We start from the raw sequence: 17,528 nt of genomic DNA on the forward strand, positions 1-17,528 counted from the left end.
TAGGCTACCAAATAAGATGCGCATTGAAAACAGGGAAGGATCGTGCTAAAGAGTGCGATGCCTGCATATCGAATCGATTTCAAGGCTTAGTACTAAACCCTTCAGGTAATATCTCACTTGGTCTCAGGTGGTTCGTGTGCCGAGGCCGAGTTATTAATTTAGTGTGTCACATGATTGACAGATGAGTCATACCCGCTTTGCCCACACCTGTCAATCAGCTGTGGCGCGTTACTCACCAACCCCACATGAACTTCAGGCTGTTTCCCAATTGGTCTATCCGTTATCGTTTTGTAAAGTGAATGTAACGATCCGCTAAAGTCACCTTACAGACAGCTCGAATTCAGTCTATCCTGTTTAGTTGGGGATCACGGTAACAGTGTGGTGGGTTTTTATTCTGACTAGTTCAATCACTGTGTAGTTAGGTACCACAGGGACCAAAGAATTACGACGGAATCAATGGTCTTTGGCAGATGACTCAAATTTCCGCGGAATAGCGTGTTTCATCGGGATGACGGGGACAGGATTGATTAAATATTGTATAACACACTTTTCCACCAACAAAAGAGAAGGTTTAGGGGAATTCTTCACTCCTTTTGGAGTATAATAGTCAAATATTCATTTCTTTTAAACATATTCGACCAGGACACACCAATACACACAATGAACCCGTGTAGTCGTCATCAGTTCTTCTGTCCTGTACGTTTAGAAACGCAGATTCATTGTATGTTGCTTTATTCCATGTTCTATTTTAATGTGTGCTGCAACCATGGTCTACTTCAGCATTCGAAGCAAAATTCCTGTCCATGGGAATGCGAGGAACCAGTTTAGCAGTGGTACCTGTGAGGGTAACTACGCAACGTGACAGGTTCCTAGTAAGTTTATATCACCTTGCGTTCTGCTCGTGGTGTTTCCTCTTGTAGACTATTTTTTTGCAATTAGAGAGCCAGGGGGATCATTTCCCTCAAGGAGGGTTACAATCTGGGAAAACTTCCATCATATCAAGATGCTTCCTTGAGGCCGAATGCCCTAATCAAGGAAACCCAGTTCACAGGCCGTACCTCTTATGTCTGTCCACCTTTGCTGATGCAGTTCGTGTTCTTTCCATTACTGTTATAACAACCTCTACAGAAAATACCAAATTAATCAATAAAACAAGAATCTCACTTTAACAGACGTAATATATTACTCATAGGGTTACTGAAAATCCTTCGACAGCCCACGAGAGATTCAGCTGGGTTTTTGGTGAATTTCCCGCTAAATCAAATCGGTTTGCAAATGAGTGTATTTTGATAATCTCACTTTAACTTCCCCAAGCAGAATCCACAACCCAACAGGTTCAAAAGTCCAAATAATATTTTTTTTCTTTTTTCGCTGCAAACCTATCACAATGTCATTCCTGGACTGAATTAAGCAGTTATAAATCTCTCTGAGTTATTGTTAGTGAAATCAAACTTGTCGCATCTCGGGTTTGCTCCTGAAGTAAACCACGCTTATTGTTCCTTATAACTTATCTGTCTTCCAGGATGCCAGTTTTATCATTACATTCGATGGATCAGCTCTTCAAACAGCGTTTGCTGCGTTTGCTATGAATCATCTTTTTTCGCGAAAAAGATTGCCAACGCATTCGAATCTGGCTGACTCGAAGAAGCCAGTTTGTGTGCTACAGCGAATACGATGCTGTTAAGAGATATCACACAGGGAACTGTGTTTCATACTTGGTCGCTCGATGGTCCTGTAGACCACTTCACAGCAGGAGCGAGTTGGGTAACTGTGACAACTAATCGTCCGTGTTTCTACGCTTTCTTAGCTGTTTATTTCATTGCATGCTCCTATTTGGATGTGTACCATCCTGCTGACGGGATCTCAAAAACACTAATGTTCGTCCCTGTGCAAACTATGGGAATATTCAAACAAATCTGTTATCATCTCAAGCATCGCGTAAATCAAGACGCCGGCCACAGTATTAACAAAAGTACACATAAATCAATTTGAATGAGACAAGAAGGTCTAATGATCGATTGAATTTGGAAGCCGAGTACAAATGAACATCACTCATACCACACAATCTCAAACCCATAATCCCTCCGATTGAAAAGTCCCGAAATTGGAGAAGTGAACACCACGTGAGTTACGTATTTAATGACCGGAACTAGGTTGCGAGTTAGCTACAGTTTTCTCTGTCGAACTGTCCAAATCAAACCACAGGCTCCAATATGAATGAAGTGACGGATCACGTGGGAAACAGAAGCGAAAACTCAAAACAGATTCGGTACGATTCACAATAAATCCCGTAGTTGAAGTGAGTTTGCTCACCGGTGTTCTAGACAACTTCGAGACTCGTCCAAAAAGCTGTCTTGCATTTGAAATCAAACTGTCATGGATGCCCTCATTAACGACAGTCTAACTGAATTTTCGAAAGCCCAAGAAAATCTATTTCTAAACTTGGGCAGAGGATGGATGAAGTACAGGCCCTTTCGATCGAGGTTGCAACCTTTACGTCCTCTGAACTAGAAGAAAAGGTGATTATGAAGACCCGCGATTTGAAGCTTTGTTAGGATAACGATCGGTCCATCGAGAACCGCCGACATGCAAAAGTGATTTGTCCATGCAACCTTTAACATCCGAGGAGAAAGTAGACCTGTGATTAAGGATCAAAAACAGGCACATGGGAAAAACGCATTTTTAGCTGTAACCTCGCCATGAACACGAGGAATCCGAAGCGGGCCAAGATGTAACGCACCGATGATGATCACGGGACTGGTGGACAAGTCAGGAGAGAGCTCGTTCCTGATTCCGTAAGCCCATGTGTAATCTTTTATCTAGTCGCGTCCGCTTCGTATTTTTCGCCATTCTGAATGTGCTTTTCTGTAGACTCTGATTCGACGTGCACAGCGCATGACTTAGTTGCTTTTGGTAACGTTGTTAGATGGCTCAATGGTTAGAGCACGAAGTTACTGAACGGAAGGTCCGTGGTTCGAACCCGACCTCCAGCTCTCGACTTCCCCTCTCTGGGTTTAGGCAACCTGGCAGTATTCTGGCCCTCGTACTTCCTACGGGTGGCATGAAAGCTAGGTACAGGAATGGTGTTACAGCTGAACGCTTATTACGAGAAACCAATCATCTTGATAGATTGGATGCACCTTCTTACGGCACACACTCTGACGAGCCGAAAGAATGGGTCAGTCAGGTCGAATTTCGGATGTCCTCCAATGCATCGCGACATTGTAAACGGGTCAGAAGATGACATACCCATCATACACTTATTCTAAGCTAGATCTAGACCACATGACAAAAGACTAGAATAGCTGAAGATGACGTACAACTTGTCGACAGTAGTCATAGTCCTGCTCTGTGGGAAAAGAGAGGTCCGGAATCGGCAGTATCACCAAGTCGGAACCTGAATCCAAAGTACAGAGTTCGAATAAAAGAAGTCTTTGAGCGGATGAAGGAAGAGACCGCGAAAGCGAAGAGCAAAGTATGATACACGTGAATCTCCGGGTAGTCCGTAAGGCACTAGTGCCATGACAACGAGTACTTTTAAGACTGCAAGAGGAGACCGAGGACTGCAGCTGGCCGCGCTCAAAATCAGAAGCGTAATTGGAAAACCGGATGGATTTCAGATGTAGATGGATGAGCACCAATCACATCTAGTCACATTAGCAGCAACCTGGCTGTCAGAGAATGCATCCAATATAGCGGCACCTACGAATCAATACACTGTACATTAGTGTAACCACACCGAGGTGACCGAACTTTCAGCTTGTTTGAAAATCAATATTTCACTTTTTTGTGGTTGGCACTCAGTAGTGTAGTAAATTGCATTAAACCGTGGGTTCGAACGAGCACCGAACAAGACTCCGTTTCACGATGTTCAGCGCAAAGCAAGGATTCGGAGTGAGCGATGATTCCTAATTCATATGTCTACGAAAAGGGTAGTAACTTCAACCAATAACAATTGTTTGCCTCCTGGTGATCTTGATCCATAAAGTGTGCAACTAAAAACTAAGTGGGCAAGAAGTACACTAACAAGTGATTAAATGCCGCTCCTTTAACTAAAGCAACAAACAGGATGGGTGGAGAACCATCGAGATAATTCTACTTGTATGTTCGGTTGAATGTTTCGTTCATTTGGATGTGCCGCACACAGACCGCCTCATGTTTCAGTTGGTACGATATTCGAGATATTGTAGTACATTTCCATAAAAGAAACTACTCATACGGTTGCTGAAAACTCTTCGACATCTCACGATCGGCTTCGTCCTTCTTGGGTCTCATGAGGTACGCGCAGTCTCCGAGTTTCCGTCAACCTTATGTTCCAACTGAAGCCAAACTGCACTGGTTTCGACAAATACATTTATTTGCAGATCAGTTTGATTTTCATGGGAGAGCCAACTGAATCTCCCGTTTATGATATTCTTCAACTGAATGTGCTGCACAAAGGCTGCCTCATGTTTCAGTTGGAACGACATTCCAGATGTCGTAGCATAGTTTCATGAAGGAAACCAATCATAAGGTTGAAGAGTTTTTTTTAACAACATTGTGAGTAGTCTCCTTTAGGGAAGTGCTGCTCGTTTCTTTTTTGCGAAGTATTTTAAAGCGGTCTGTCGCTGTCTGGGAGGAAACATGCACTGACCGGTTGATGAACTAATCACCACACCTATGGGTAGTGTTCCGTCAAGAAGAAAATATTTTTGTTCTTTTCTTTTGTATTACTGCTGGTTTCCAAACGGTTCACGTCTCAGTAACTAATACACATTAGATCCGGCAGGAATATATTTTCTTGTTTGTAACCAGAAACGCTGAAAATATGGAACATTCCTCATGAACAGAATTGCTTACCCCACCCAGATCCATAGCTTGATCAAGAATCATCACGATTCCCCGATAGTCATTGTCTAACCACATTGAACTGGAAACGAGCAAGCTCAGCCTGACTCGTCTGTCCAGTCCAACTGATTCGACATCCGGTCCGTTCTGATGTCGTGCTGGAGTTGGATGCGGCACGGATTTACGAACAAGTTCGTCCAGTAGGACGGCGTATCCGAGATTGAAACCTTTGTGTTTCAAGTCTTGCGGTGAACTCTTCAAGCGCATCGCGTTGACCAACTCACGCCCGCGGTAATGGCCGAGGAAAACGTTGCCTTCAGTGAGATAACTGCCAGGCATCCCCAGAACGACATGTGCTTCTCCAAACGCAGTGCCTGCCAATGCGCGGGGCGAAAAAATACAACGCTTTTTTCAATAGGACGTAATTTGGTTCCCGTAAACCAGAAACATTCCACATTAACCGATCGATCGTCCTAATAAATTTATGTGGATGACTCACCGGTTTCCACATCTGCACTGAATCCGGCCAGACACGCACCCTCTTCTTGGCCAATGCATGCATCAACCGATGTGTATTGCATGGAAGCACCGGTGTACAGAGCGCATTGCCCAGTTCCCAAAAGGTTCTGTGAGTGAAGTGGCCTGCTGTCTGTCGGCCTGATACCATCTGTCTGATTAATTGGCTCTGGGGCGTAGATATACCTTGGATCACAGCCGAGTTGTATCCCGTTCTGAGCGTTACTGGCAGCAGCTACTGTGCCTCCAAGCCATGAAGAAACTGCAATGATTGAAAAAAAATAGGCGAAAAGGGTGAGGTGAATTGAGACTTAATAACAGAAAATTTGGGCGTTAGCACGTGTGGTTTCGGTGAAAACTATCAGACCAGATTGATAAGTTGGAACATATGGGGGCATCCTGGAGGGATATTGGGAACCAGACGATGGGTACTGTTTCAACTGGTTACTTGAAACAGATAGGATATTCATACAATTACACCGGGTCACGTGGATCGGCCCATTTTCATGACGAGTAGCGCTGTGGACTAGGCAGCATTAGCGCCATGTATTCTTCTAAGTACACATGAATTCATACTTAATCTACAGCAGTGAAACAGTATACTTCACAGTGTGCGAACACTTCTAAATGCGGTTTAGTTGGACGGGCGTCGACCAGTTGGTTGACTCTAGATTACTTCACACAGGCGGTGTACTTCATCTACTGACCGGCCAGTCAAACTGCAGCTTCAATAGTGGTGTAGTTGGGTCAACTGCAAACCTGAATGATTCCTCGATGGCAAGCGACCGACGGCTAACAGGCTAGAGTTATTCTGCTCAATACGTGTGACTGGTTTCAGTTGGGTCCACGTAGAGCGGTAGGCGTTAGAGGTAAACTGTTATCTAATGCGGACTGCTTCAGTTTTCAGTCAGCCTCCTCTGAGTGTCCTAATTTGGCCTAGCCAAGTGAAATGAACGCTGGTGAGGCCCGGGGATCGATTAGAAACTTCAGTGATGTCCATTGCGGCTAAGATCGTTTACGTCGAGTTCGAAGTAATCTTACAGGCGCGTACCTATAGACTCATCACTCCAGTTCAAACAGCATCAAGCTCCAGATGACTGTGTGGTTAAGGGCGAAAGATGCACGGTTCGAATCTGAACCCAGTATCTTGACGGCCCCTGTCTAGGCTTGGGCAACCTGGCATTAAATATGCCTCGTGGGTAGCATGGCAACTAGGCACCGAGAGGCTGTTACAGCTGAACGATTATTTATTATTAGTTATTACATCAAAACACGTACATGCATCCATAGCATCGACTACACACACGTGAAATTCGGACTTTATTGAGGAAAGCGAAACCCTTCAGGCCTTCAGTTAGAAGAAATACGGTCAGGACATTGCAAGCGAATTTTACACTTGTCAGTGAGATCCCTTATGGGCGAGATTCCGAGATCTTGCAGAAATGATAGGTTGCACTGAACAGGCAAATGTGTTCACGCTCCAGCGATGTGATCGGTCTGCCCGACGGCCTGAGCGATGACCCGGCAAATGATCTAGTTGTATCGATCGATTCACGCACCTGTCTAGACTTCCAGGTCAGGCAGCACCACGAACGATTTGAGCCCTACTGGGTGATTTTGATTAGTTGTTGGTGATAGCAGGGTTTTTAGAATTCGAATTGAAATAACTCTCGTTTGAACACTCGTCCTCCTTTCCTGACGTAACAAACTCCCGTAAAAGCAGAGAGCAAAGGCTGTGTTGGAGACCAAAAACTGCGCCGGCAAAGCATATTTTCCAAACTGCCAGTGAGCGAACGACATCGCAAGCCTGTGCATTCCCTAATGACCTCTGAGAAATATAAATGGAAGTAGGCTATAATTTATTATGCATTTTTTAGGCCAGAAAAGAAAACGAAAAACTGATATTATTTTTTACTTCGTATTATGCACCTTGTGAGGAATATTCACGGTAAGTAAATCCATATTCGATCGACTGATCAATAAATAGATGTTCTACTGACCCAGTTGGGAGGAACTGCAGACGTGGAAAACCGTTCAGTGAGTGAGACGGGACTGATCATAAAAACAGGACAACGGTGAAAATCTAACCTTGGTATCTTCGTTGAAAACTTTTGGTTTGAATGCAAAACCAAGGATGAACCGTACCATAACCGGGAGATAGACTGCACAGTCGCAAGTGGTTCACTAATGCACCTCTGTAACAACAAATATGTTCGTCCTGGAGGCAGGAAAAGTCAAGTCAAATGATCAATACCACTTCACGAAATCCCTGTATCTAACGGACCGTGAATTTAACAGCTTACGGTTTTTTGTCAGTCACCTAATCCTTACGAATCTCTGGTTCTCATCAAGCTGAGAAGACCATCCTTCGTATTGTCAGTGGATAACTCGAACACCGGGCACCAGTGTTGTGTCATCCGAGGGGAGGGGTGGATCGTGCGATAATAGATCATGTCCATTTTTTTAGACACACGCCACCAAGGTGAACCTAGGTGAACGTCCCGGTGCTCGTCCGACGACCAGATCGCGAGAAGCACAACTACTGTTCTAGCGGGTCTCGGTAAAACCTCATGCACGGGGGATGGAATAAAATAGTGCGGTAATACACTGTAATATGGTAATACGCTGAAAAATGCGACCCGAGTAATTTTGTAGGACGGTTTGGGGCGCGGCAGCTTATGGCGGTGTGAACGAAAAAACAGGATAAAAGAAGAGATAGAACAGCTTCGCTGGTTGCTTGAAATTACCATGCTGATGTTTACCCCAAATCATTGGTGTGGTGGTGAGTCTCTGATAGCCTAACCTCACAGACGACATGCACCAGTGCAGCCAAGATTCGTCGCCATATTTTTTGTTCACCGTCTCCAGGTCCAACTTTCCGTCGGAACCTTCCTCAACAAACACGGCACGATGGAGCAATTGGCTACCTGGCCTGATGAGCGTATGTCCGATAAGATGCACCTACCCTCATAGGTAAATCCGTTGACTACCTATATAGTGCTATGACCAGCTTTGGTGGTCCAACCTCCAAGTCCCTTAAGAGCACTTTGCACTTTGTAGGTGCAAAAAGCGTGGTGACATTGGTCACATTATTTGGTGTATTTTCTCTCCGGATAGAGTATGGACCAGGTAGTGCAATCTCGTCTGCGTTCTCCATGTCTTCTCCTGAAAAAAGCTGGCGGTAGGAGGCGTGCGTTTCGTCGAATACTAATTCGATTACGAGGTTGAAGAGGACAGCTCTTACGATAGCGTGGTGCTGAACTCATGCACTCACGCGCCCGTGGGTATTGCAGACGTGTGGCGATTCTGTTCAGTGCAACTTCCAAGGAGCGACATCATCACAAGCCATCACAATCGACTAAGAATAATCCTGCTTTTAGGCAATGGCTGTTGGCTTTTTATATGTGTAGCCCTGCTCGACAAGCTGTCGTAAAGGTAAGGATGCATCGACGAACCGCACAGGTTTTCACGACCCTACGACTCACCAGTGCTAGTAAGTCTGCGTGGAAAACTTGGAAGTGATGGAGGCTAAATTGGAAAGCTATGAATTTTGGACATCCTGTTTTATCATAACACGAGAACACAGAAGCTAGACCTTCGAAACCAGATATGTAAACGCGGTTCACGGCAGGAACCGTCAAAAATGATCTCCTAAATGCTTCGTGGACCCACGAAGAAAATGCTCATCAAATTGGGAAAGTTAGCCGAACATATGCAAGACGGAGTAATGTCTACCCCTAGAGGCCCATTTCTTTCAATTTTTTCAGAATAACAAAACAGAACTATCGAAATAAACCTTCCTAGTGGAACAACCAAATAGGAGTTAATCAGACCACAAGGTAACACGAATTACAAGCCTGTCGTTCAGCTGCAGTGTCCATTCGGTGCCTGACTGCCATGCCACCAGAAGAAAGCACAAGGGCTAGAACACTGCCAGGTTGTCCAAGCCCAGACGGAGGAAGTCAAGAGGTTGGGTTCGAACCACTGACCTTCTGGTCAGTAAATTTGCGCTCTAACCAATGGGCCTATCACTCCAAACAATCAATAAATCGAGTTATACCTATTGGACGTGATGATAAATTATGTGGGTACCACGGTGGAATGGTTTCCAACACTGTCTTCTAGATTGGTGGAGAAACCTCTGCAAGATATCTGTCAAGCTCGGCGGAGATTAATCAGCGAATCTTAGATCCCGTCCTGCAGGTGAAGCTAACTATTATACGGAAAAGACTGTGGAGCACTGTACGGCTGCTTTATCCTTACTGGGAACAAGCAGCTGAAAGCATCTCACGAAATTCCAGGGATTTTCGAGACAGCGACCTCTCTTCTGGTAGTTTGAACTCTTAAACAGTTCGACCAAGAGCGTTCGATCCGCGTAGTGTGACTAACTCACACTCAGACAGAATATAGCGCCACCCATCACTCATCCTCGGAATCCACATCACATGGTCACGTTTTTTTTATATACGTCTAGTGTGCTGGATTGCGATGGGCTTTCAGAGGCTCCGGAATTTGGAGAGATCGGACATGGTTAAACACCACTTAGATCAAGCTGACTAAAGAACATGTCTGGGTTTGACTGGAAGCGAGGGTATCTCTCCAGATTGGAGAAGCCATCTGCTTCAGGCAGTCCGTGCGGCCAAAATGACTTGAAACAGCCTGCGGCAATTCTATTTGTGGAATAGCATAACAAGCACACTTCCTGGAATGAAAGCATGTTAAAATGGGCTGGTTGCCCCAAAGTTGTTTAAAAATTAAAGTCACTTTGTTTTAAGGAACTCTACTCATAAGGTTACAGATTACCCTTCGACAACCCATGATCAGTTTTGCCCTTCTTGGGGTTCATAGGGTAGGTGCAGTCCCCAAGTTTCTGTCAAATTTATGTTCCACTTGAACCCAAGCTGTACGAAGTTTACGAAATGCACTCGTTTGAACACAAGTTTCTTCTACGAGAGGCTCAAATGAGTCCCAGCTGGATCTCTCGGTTATGATATTCCTCAAGTGACTGTGCTGTGTATCGGCCACCTCATGTGTTACTTTCTGAAATATCGCTGTGTATTCTCTTGTGGGAAACTGTTCATAAGGTTGCCGAAAACTGTTCGACAACTTGGTGTGCAAGCGACTGTATTTCGCGGATTGCGTCCGATTCGGGTTCACGTAGACTATAAAGTTAACGGGAACTCAGGAACTGCGACCGCCTGATAAGCCCGAAGAAAGGCGTGGGCTATCGGAGGGGCTTCAACAACTTTACGAGAATTTTCCCTAAACTAAAACATGGCTCACACAGTTGCTGAAAACTCTTCGACAGCCCACAACCGGTTTCGCCCTTCATCATCAGGCAGCCGCAGTCCCCGAGTTTCCGTCAATCTTATGCTCTACTTGAACCCAAATTCGCCCACGACGAAGGGTGTTCAGCAATCTTAGGAGTAATGTATTACGTATACACAATGTATTGCGACATCTCAAAACTTGGTGATCTTTGTGTAGCATATTCAGTTGAAAAATGGACGAGAAATTCAGCGGATACTCAGTTGAGTCTCCTTAAATTTAGATTAGTTTGAACGTGAGTGCATTTAGTAAGGGTCTGTTTAAGTAGTTTTTTATTTGATTTGAACTTCCAAGTACGCAAACCACGAAATCAAGGCGATTCTGGGGGAATGTACGAACCGTAGGTGCTAACAAAGCGGTTGACTGCGATTGACACTGGTTCCCTAGGGTCTAGATGGACTTCCGCCTGAAAGCGGTGTGCAGAAAGGACCGAGTACACTGTAGACGTACGTATAGTTCTCTTGCGTGATATAGTTTGTACCAGGTATGAACACAAGCCGGACTGGGTAATTTATTCAAGAAACAAACTACTACTACCACCACTTTAAAGTCGCTCGTGGCTCTGCCTGACTGACAAACACTCCGGGTATTTTGATTCATCCACGTTTCTTTCAGCCTGTAGCAGACGGGGAAGAAATAATACATTTTCGTTTGAGGAAAGAAACTAGCAATTCCACTAGATTGAAAGTCTTGTTCAACTTGTCAAAATAACCCTTCTTGGTCTTCTCCCAAAGGCAGACGAGTGAAAAATGGCTAACAAGTAATTTTCTTGCTGTTTACACCTGAGTTTCAAAACCCTCAGGTCCTGTTTGGCCTTGCCAACAATGACGGACTATTTCGCAGTTAGTCCTCTTAGGGAAAACCAACTAAAACGGCGGACCAAATGTGGTCTTCTTTCAGGGGTTGAAGTCTTCTGTCATCAACGGAGATATTTTCCTGTGGAAATACTTTCGCTTTCCCCATACGTTCGCTTTCGTTCAGAAGTCACCCCATGTTAAGGATCACTTTTCACTTTCCCGGAAACGCTTTATTGATAGAGAAGAGAACTCCCTCACAAAGCTACGCAAATTGGCGAAATACACGCATTTGCAAACAAATTTGGTTTTACGAGAGACTCACCTAGAACCCAGCTGAATCTTGCGTTTGTTATGTTAGGTAATATCTGGAAACATCAAAAACGAGAGATTCAGCTGGACTCTAGGCCAGTCTCTCGCAAAACCAAATTTGTTTGCAAATGAGCGTATTTCGCCAATTTCGTGTAATTTGGTTTCAAGTAGAACATAAAGCTGACGGAAACTCGGGGACTGCGCCTACCTGATGAGTCACAAGAAGGGCGAAGCAGGTCGTGGGCTGTCGAAGAGTTTTCAGCAACCTTATGAGTAGTGCTTTCCGGAAGCTTCGCAAACTTTGCAGTTTTTTGGATAACCATAGCATGAAAATTACATAGTTTACAAGTCTAATTTCACTCCATGCCAGTCAAACATTTCTCTCATGTTGTGACGTCTTCAGAGTATCCCCAGCCTTGTCCGTCTTACGGAGCCGCATTTTCTGTGCTGCGCCTGTTCACTGACTAGTTAATAATAAAGCAATGATAATCACTGAGCTGCAACGCGACCTGGAGCAGAGCTGCCATGCCGTAAGAAGAAAGCACGAGGGATGAGATACTGCCAAGTTGCCCTGGTCAAGGTAGAAGCTGTCGGGTTCGAACCACAGACCATACGGTCAGTAGTTTTACTCCTAACCGCCGAACTACCTCGAGCTCAAAACTATTTATGACGTGAATGCGTAAAGATAAGATTAAGGGTCTTAGTGGTTTTTGCTGAATTAGGATGGATTACTTAGTCCATCGTGGCTCAGTTTCGGATTTCGAGATGGCCTCTCTGACACATCAGAGCTTCGTCTGCTTGCTACAGATGGATGAGTCATGATACCCACTACGTCTTTACAAACAAAAACAAGATTTCTGTTACAGAAGCTGCTGATAGGATCCATTCAACGGGACGCCACCAAGTCAAGCCGATGCCATCGGGGGACCTGACACGTGGATGTGTGCCTGCAAAAGTCTACACATAACCTACTGGTGGCGTAACCATCGTGACATAAACTACCGCCTGCTTCGACTGTGATGATACCTAAGAATGAGGCCAGCTGTCGCTGGTTTGTGGCTGCGGCGGTGTGGAAAACAGGTTGCTTTGACTCTAACATACGAAAAGAGGACTTTTTCCAATAGGTTGGGCCCAACGTTATTAATGTGACGTTGCGCGTTGTACTGATGTAATGTCGGTATAATCTGAGCTTCGTTGCCAAGTACACGTGATGCCCAGCTATCCGATTAGTTAACATTTTATCCAAGGTTTCTGACTCACTAAAAAACAAAATGAGATGCTTCTAGGCAGGCAAAAAACGTAGCATTTTCAGCTATATCACCTCATCTAAGAATCATTCTAGCGAACTTCGCAGAGTCCGATATAACTACATCAGAATGTATAAATACCGTTCTGTTGGTGAGATCTTAGATGCTTGTTTGTTTTACAATTTTTGACACAGGTTATTTCTATCCGAAATGAACTAGTTAGGACTGGTGCGGTTCCTTGCCGCACATTGGACGAAACAAAGATGAATGAACTCGTAACGATCAGCAGATTTCGAAACAGTGTGCACCCAGGTGAAACTATCTGAAAGTGCACAAATGGTTCAGACCTTTTTGGGGCTCATCAATTAGGCACAGTCCCCGAGTTTCCATCAACCTTATGTTCTAATTGAACCCATATTAGATGGAATACTTCAAGTACCCAAATTCGCACACTAACTTCGTTGTACCGAGAGACTGAACTGAATGCGGCAGAATCTGTGGTCTTTGATGTTTCCACCGTGCCTAACTGACGAGTCCCAATTAGGGGGAACCGATCGTGGGCTATCGAAGAGTTTTCAGCAAATTTATAAACACTGTGCTACATCTAGATAAAGGAGACTTCGTTTTTCCAAGACCAGCCAATATGAGAAACGCTTATTGATTACCCTAAGGGGGCACGGTTTAGGGGGTACGGTTTAGGGGGCAACACGATTTCAATTTCTGATTAAAAAGGCAGTGAGTAGCCTATGAAAAGTCAACTAAATGCGCAATTACTAACCATTATGAGGGCTGTTGCTTGTTTGAACACGAAACTTCGTCACATTCGGCATCGATGCTCGTAGAGTTCCACTTGGTAATGTCGAAAAACTGGCCAACTCTGGAAATTCACCACTGGATTGGACACGTACGACGCCTAACGGCTTATTAAACTTGATCCACATAGACTACAAGAGTAAGCACAATCTTGTTTGAAGTGGGGTAAAATATAAGAACCTGTTATGATCTAGACCAATAATCCACGATTTTCCTACCTTGAGTTCCCAGTCGTATGTTGCGATGCGCTGTGCAAACTGTAAAAAATCCATCCACCCCTCCGATTGGTCGGCCATACCATCACGCGGCGCGGAAACAAATTTTCCAAGGCTGACCAACCGTTCACTTTTATTTCATCTTGTTTGCCAATAAATTATTTTCTTACGCTCAAATCAGATATTTTATGCTTAAAACATGGGCAGTGATTCACGAGGCAGGTTGAACATGATCAGCTAATCTGACAGTCTGTCGGAATAGAACACGGGCCTGTTAGATTTCCCCATGTGTAGGTTTCTCGGAATTTTTACCGGCATGTAAAAACCCAAAGGGGGGGAACTGGCAGCCCCGTTTTGCTTTGGCGATTTATGACAGTGTGTACGGGTTGTCCCGTCAAAAACGGAGTGTTGAATATTTTATGTCATAAAGGTTGGAATACCGACGCGGGTTGGTGAGTAAGATTTTCGCGCGGCTTTCCCAGATCGATCGCAACAAACTGATTCGCTCCCTCCAGTTGTTTCGAAGATTACTCACCAGATGGAACTTTGTTGAAGAATGCGCCAAATCACAGGTGATCTTTCTGTTGTCCTGCTCAAGTGTGCATTTCTTTCCAAAACCCGTAGCTATGCAACTCAGTCCCTCAGTTATGAACGATACTATAAAAAGTAATCTAATCCTGGAAGTGACTGATCTATGGTATGACGTTTACAAATCCAACAAAAGGTGATTTATACTAAATCGTGTGTCCAGTTTATTTTTGTCTCTCCGAAAACAAGGATACGCTATTTTGCGAATGTAGAAAGGGATCGTGCGACAGTGCGTGCTTTGTAAGAAGGATGTCGTGACGCTGGCTCACATCTAGAGATGAAACAAACAACCCCCCCCCATGTTTCTCGTGCGATAAGAAATTGATACCGGCACAAACGTTGTTTGCGACGGAGTGTTTGCCGCAGCATACTACAAATTGGTGTTCAAGCGAAATCGAGCTGAATGTAAATTCACCAAATGCACCCACTTAACGAGCTCCAAGAAGGATGAAGACTTTAGTGAACTATCCAGCGTCTTTCATCGACCTTAGCGGTGGCATTGACATCCGTTTCAGGTTATTTCGATAAATTTAACCAAACGTTTGTCAGTATCATGAGTAGCAATATGTGGGGAGTAACCACCACACCATTCGAGATGAATATGACCCAATTGAGAGCACAAAAAGCATTGGGCGAAGGACTTATCACCCTAGATGAAACAGTCAGGAAGTTTCGAGTTGTGCTCACTAGCGGAAATCGTTGAAATGGACGTATTGGAGCATCGTCTTGAAGTAAGGGGAGTCAGGGAAGTTGACAAAACCGCAACCAAGAAAATCCAGCACACAAGAGCGAGTAAGTTTCAGGCAGGCAGTTCGAGAAACATCTGACGGCATGAGCATCTCAAGTCGAGTCGATGGGATTTAATTGTCTTCCACACGAGTTACTGAGATGATGTCAGATTTGTTCGCAGGAAAGACGCGTCCGACTGTACTTTTACGAAGCAGTGCCAGTCCACCGGAAGGCCTGAACTTGAAATGCGAATAAGAGCAGTTTGATAATTCCAATGGGTGGTCACGACTTAATCTGTCGATCGGGTTCCAGAAACAGGAGAAGATGCCTGGCGGAAACATTCGTTATGATGCACAATGGAACGCGTGGCGATCGATAAGTCTTTGTTCAAGTTCTTTTACAACATGGGTAAACGGTTAAGTATTGAAACTACTACCCAGTAGGACGCAGGTTCAAAAATCCCTACTAAAGCTTCGTGAGATACTGCTGATGAGTATTTTCAACATAGACTGGCTTCATGCAAAGGGTGAAATCGCAACTGAGAATCATTTAAGACCAGGTTAAAAATCACTGAGAGTGACCGTTGGAAAGATTTTATCAACAGAAAAGCAACATTTCATCAAGGACGCTGTAACTTAGTAGTTACAGGCATTTTGCACAAAACGCTTACAATCCACTTTGTCGCGTAGATCGTTCAACAATGATTCTTACTGTGGATACCCATCCCAGGTTGTCCGTATATTTTTAGCACCCTAACACGAACGACAGTACAAGCCAAGGATGGAACGGAAACGTCAAACATCTGAAACTGTTGGTTAGTAAACAAGCTGACTCCACTGGACGCAACCAAACTCTCACGATATGCTCCGTGTTTCGTCCACAGAGAACATGTTCGTGTTCTACAGGCATAATATATTCCTGTGACACAGTTGGTTGTGCGCCGCTCCGGAACTGATATTCTTACAAGTAAGGAGATGCTTGTTCCGTGTGTGTGTGCGTGAGAAAAACTGAACAGTTTGCACACCGATTGATGATGTGACTAACGTCATCCATTGCCAATGCAACATGTCACGCAGGACGTGAGAACTAATCACGTGACTTCATCTTCACACAAAGATTGCTGACTAAAGTGGGTGAATCGTGACGAGTGTTCGTTCCCCCTGTAACCTGTCTGGTGACTTTGTCCATACAATGGGCGTGTAACAGTAAAGATACTAATAAACGTCCAATAGACTTCAGTCATAAACAATGACTGGATCGCACTACTTACACAAGATGTTGCGCTGACCAAACAATACGTTTGGGAAATGTCTTTTCTTGAACTTTTCAACGCGCTGTCTAAACTTAACGCAAAACTCGTGAAATATTAGCGGTTTCAACAATAGCTGCCTGAATGTGACAGGATTTTCCAACTGTTTTTAAGTGAGCCGTTCAGTGATGTATGAGGGAGCGTCAGCGAACTGGTGAAGTCGGGCTGTCTCCCCATAGGCAGAGGAAATTCTTGTTCTTTAAAGGCCGATTCGGGTGGGGAATGAAAAGATGTTTGTCTGCGAAAGCTGGATTTCAAAACACGTACAGTGTGGTATTAACGGTAAACTAGGTTAAATCCAGGGCCCATTGACCGCACAATGCAAAACCTTTGCGAGTGCAATAAAAGTTTTTGCGCCAAAATGTTGCATTTTGTTGCGTATGTACCCAAGCCAAAAACCAACTCATCTACGTCCATATTTCTGAAGCTCACTAAATTTCATTGTCAACTGACGCAATCATACCTTCAGCGGAAAACGTCTGGTGGAATAGTTTCCTGAGGTGCGTATATGGGACTCAAAAGTCTGAACTCGTACTATGAACTCAACTGTCTGTCTCCTTTAGTGCATCAAGGACACGTCGTAGCCTTCGAAAAGTCAATTTCATTTTGCGAATACTGAGCGCCGCTAAATCCCACCTGGATATACACCTGAAGCTACATTCTAAATCGGCACTTTTCAGCCTTACTTACATCGTGCGGTGCTTTATATATATTGCGAGAAACTTCTATCGGTCTAGTTTTTCCGCCACGAAACAGAATAGTCCTGATAATAATAAGACTACTTATAAGTAGTGAATAATGCTTCACAAGGGTAAGCCACATCTTGAAAGATGTATCAGTTAGGTCCTGT

At 44.3% G+C, this 17,528-nt stretch overlaps 1 protein-coding gene across 1 annotated transcript in view; it reads right to left on the reverse strand.

Annotated features, from left to right (window-relative positions):
• The window catches only part of T265_10413 (hypothetical protein), a gene marked incomplete at both ends in the record, with an annotated part of 77,033 nt that overhangs the window by 41,092 nt on the left and 18,413 nt on the right, over positions 1–17,528 (reverse strand). The window contains 2 exons of the mRNA XM_009176779.1: positions 4,840–5,201; positions 5,327–5,605. Of these exons, the coding sequence (XP_009175043.1) occupies positions 4,840–5,201; positions 5,327–5,605 (641 nt within the window). The remainder of the gene's footprint in view (positions 1–4,839; positions 5,202–5,326; positions 5,606–17,528) is intronic.

Source organism: Opisthorchis viverrini, assembly GCF_000715545.1.
Source record: "Opisthorchis viverrini unplaced genomic scaffold opera_v5_386, whole genome shotgun sequence".
NCBI lineage: Eukaryota > Metazoa > Platyhelminthes > Trematoda > Opisthorchiida > Opisthorchiidae > Opisthorchis > Opisthorchis viverrini.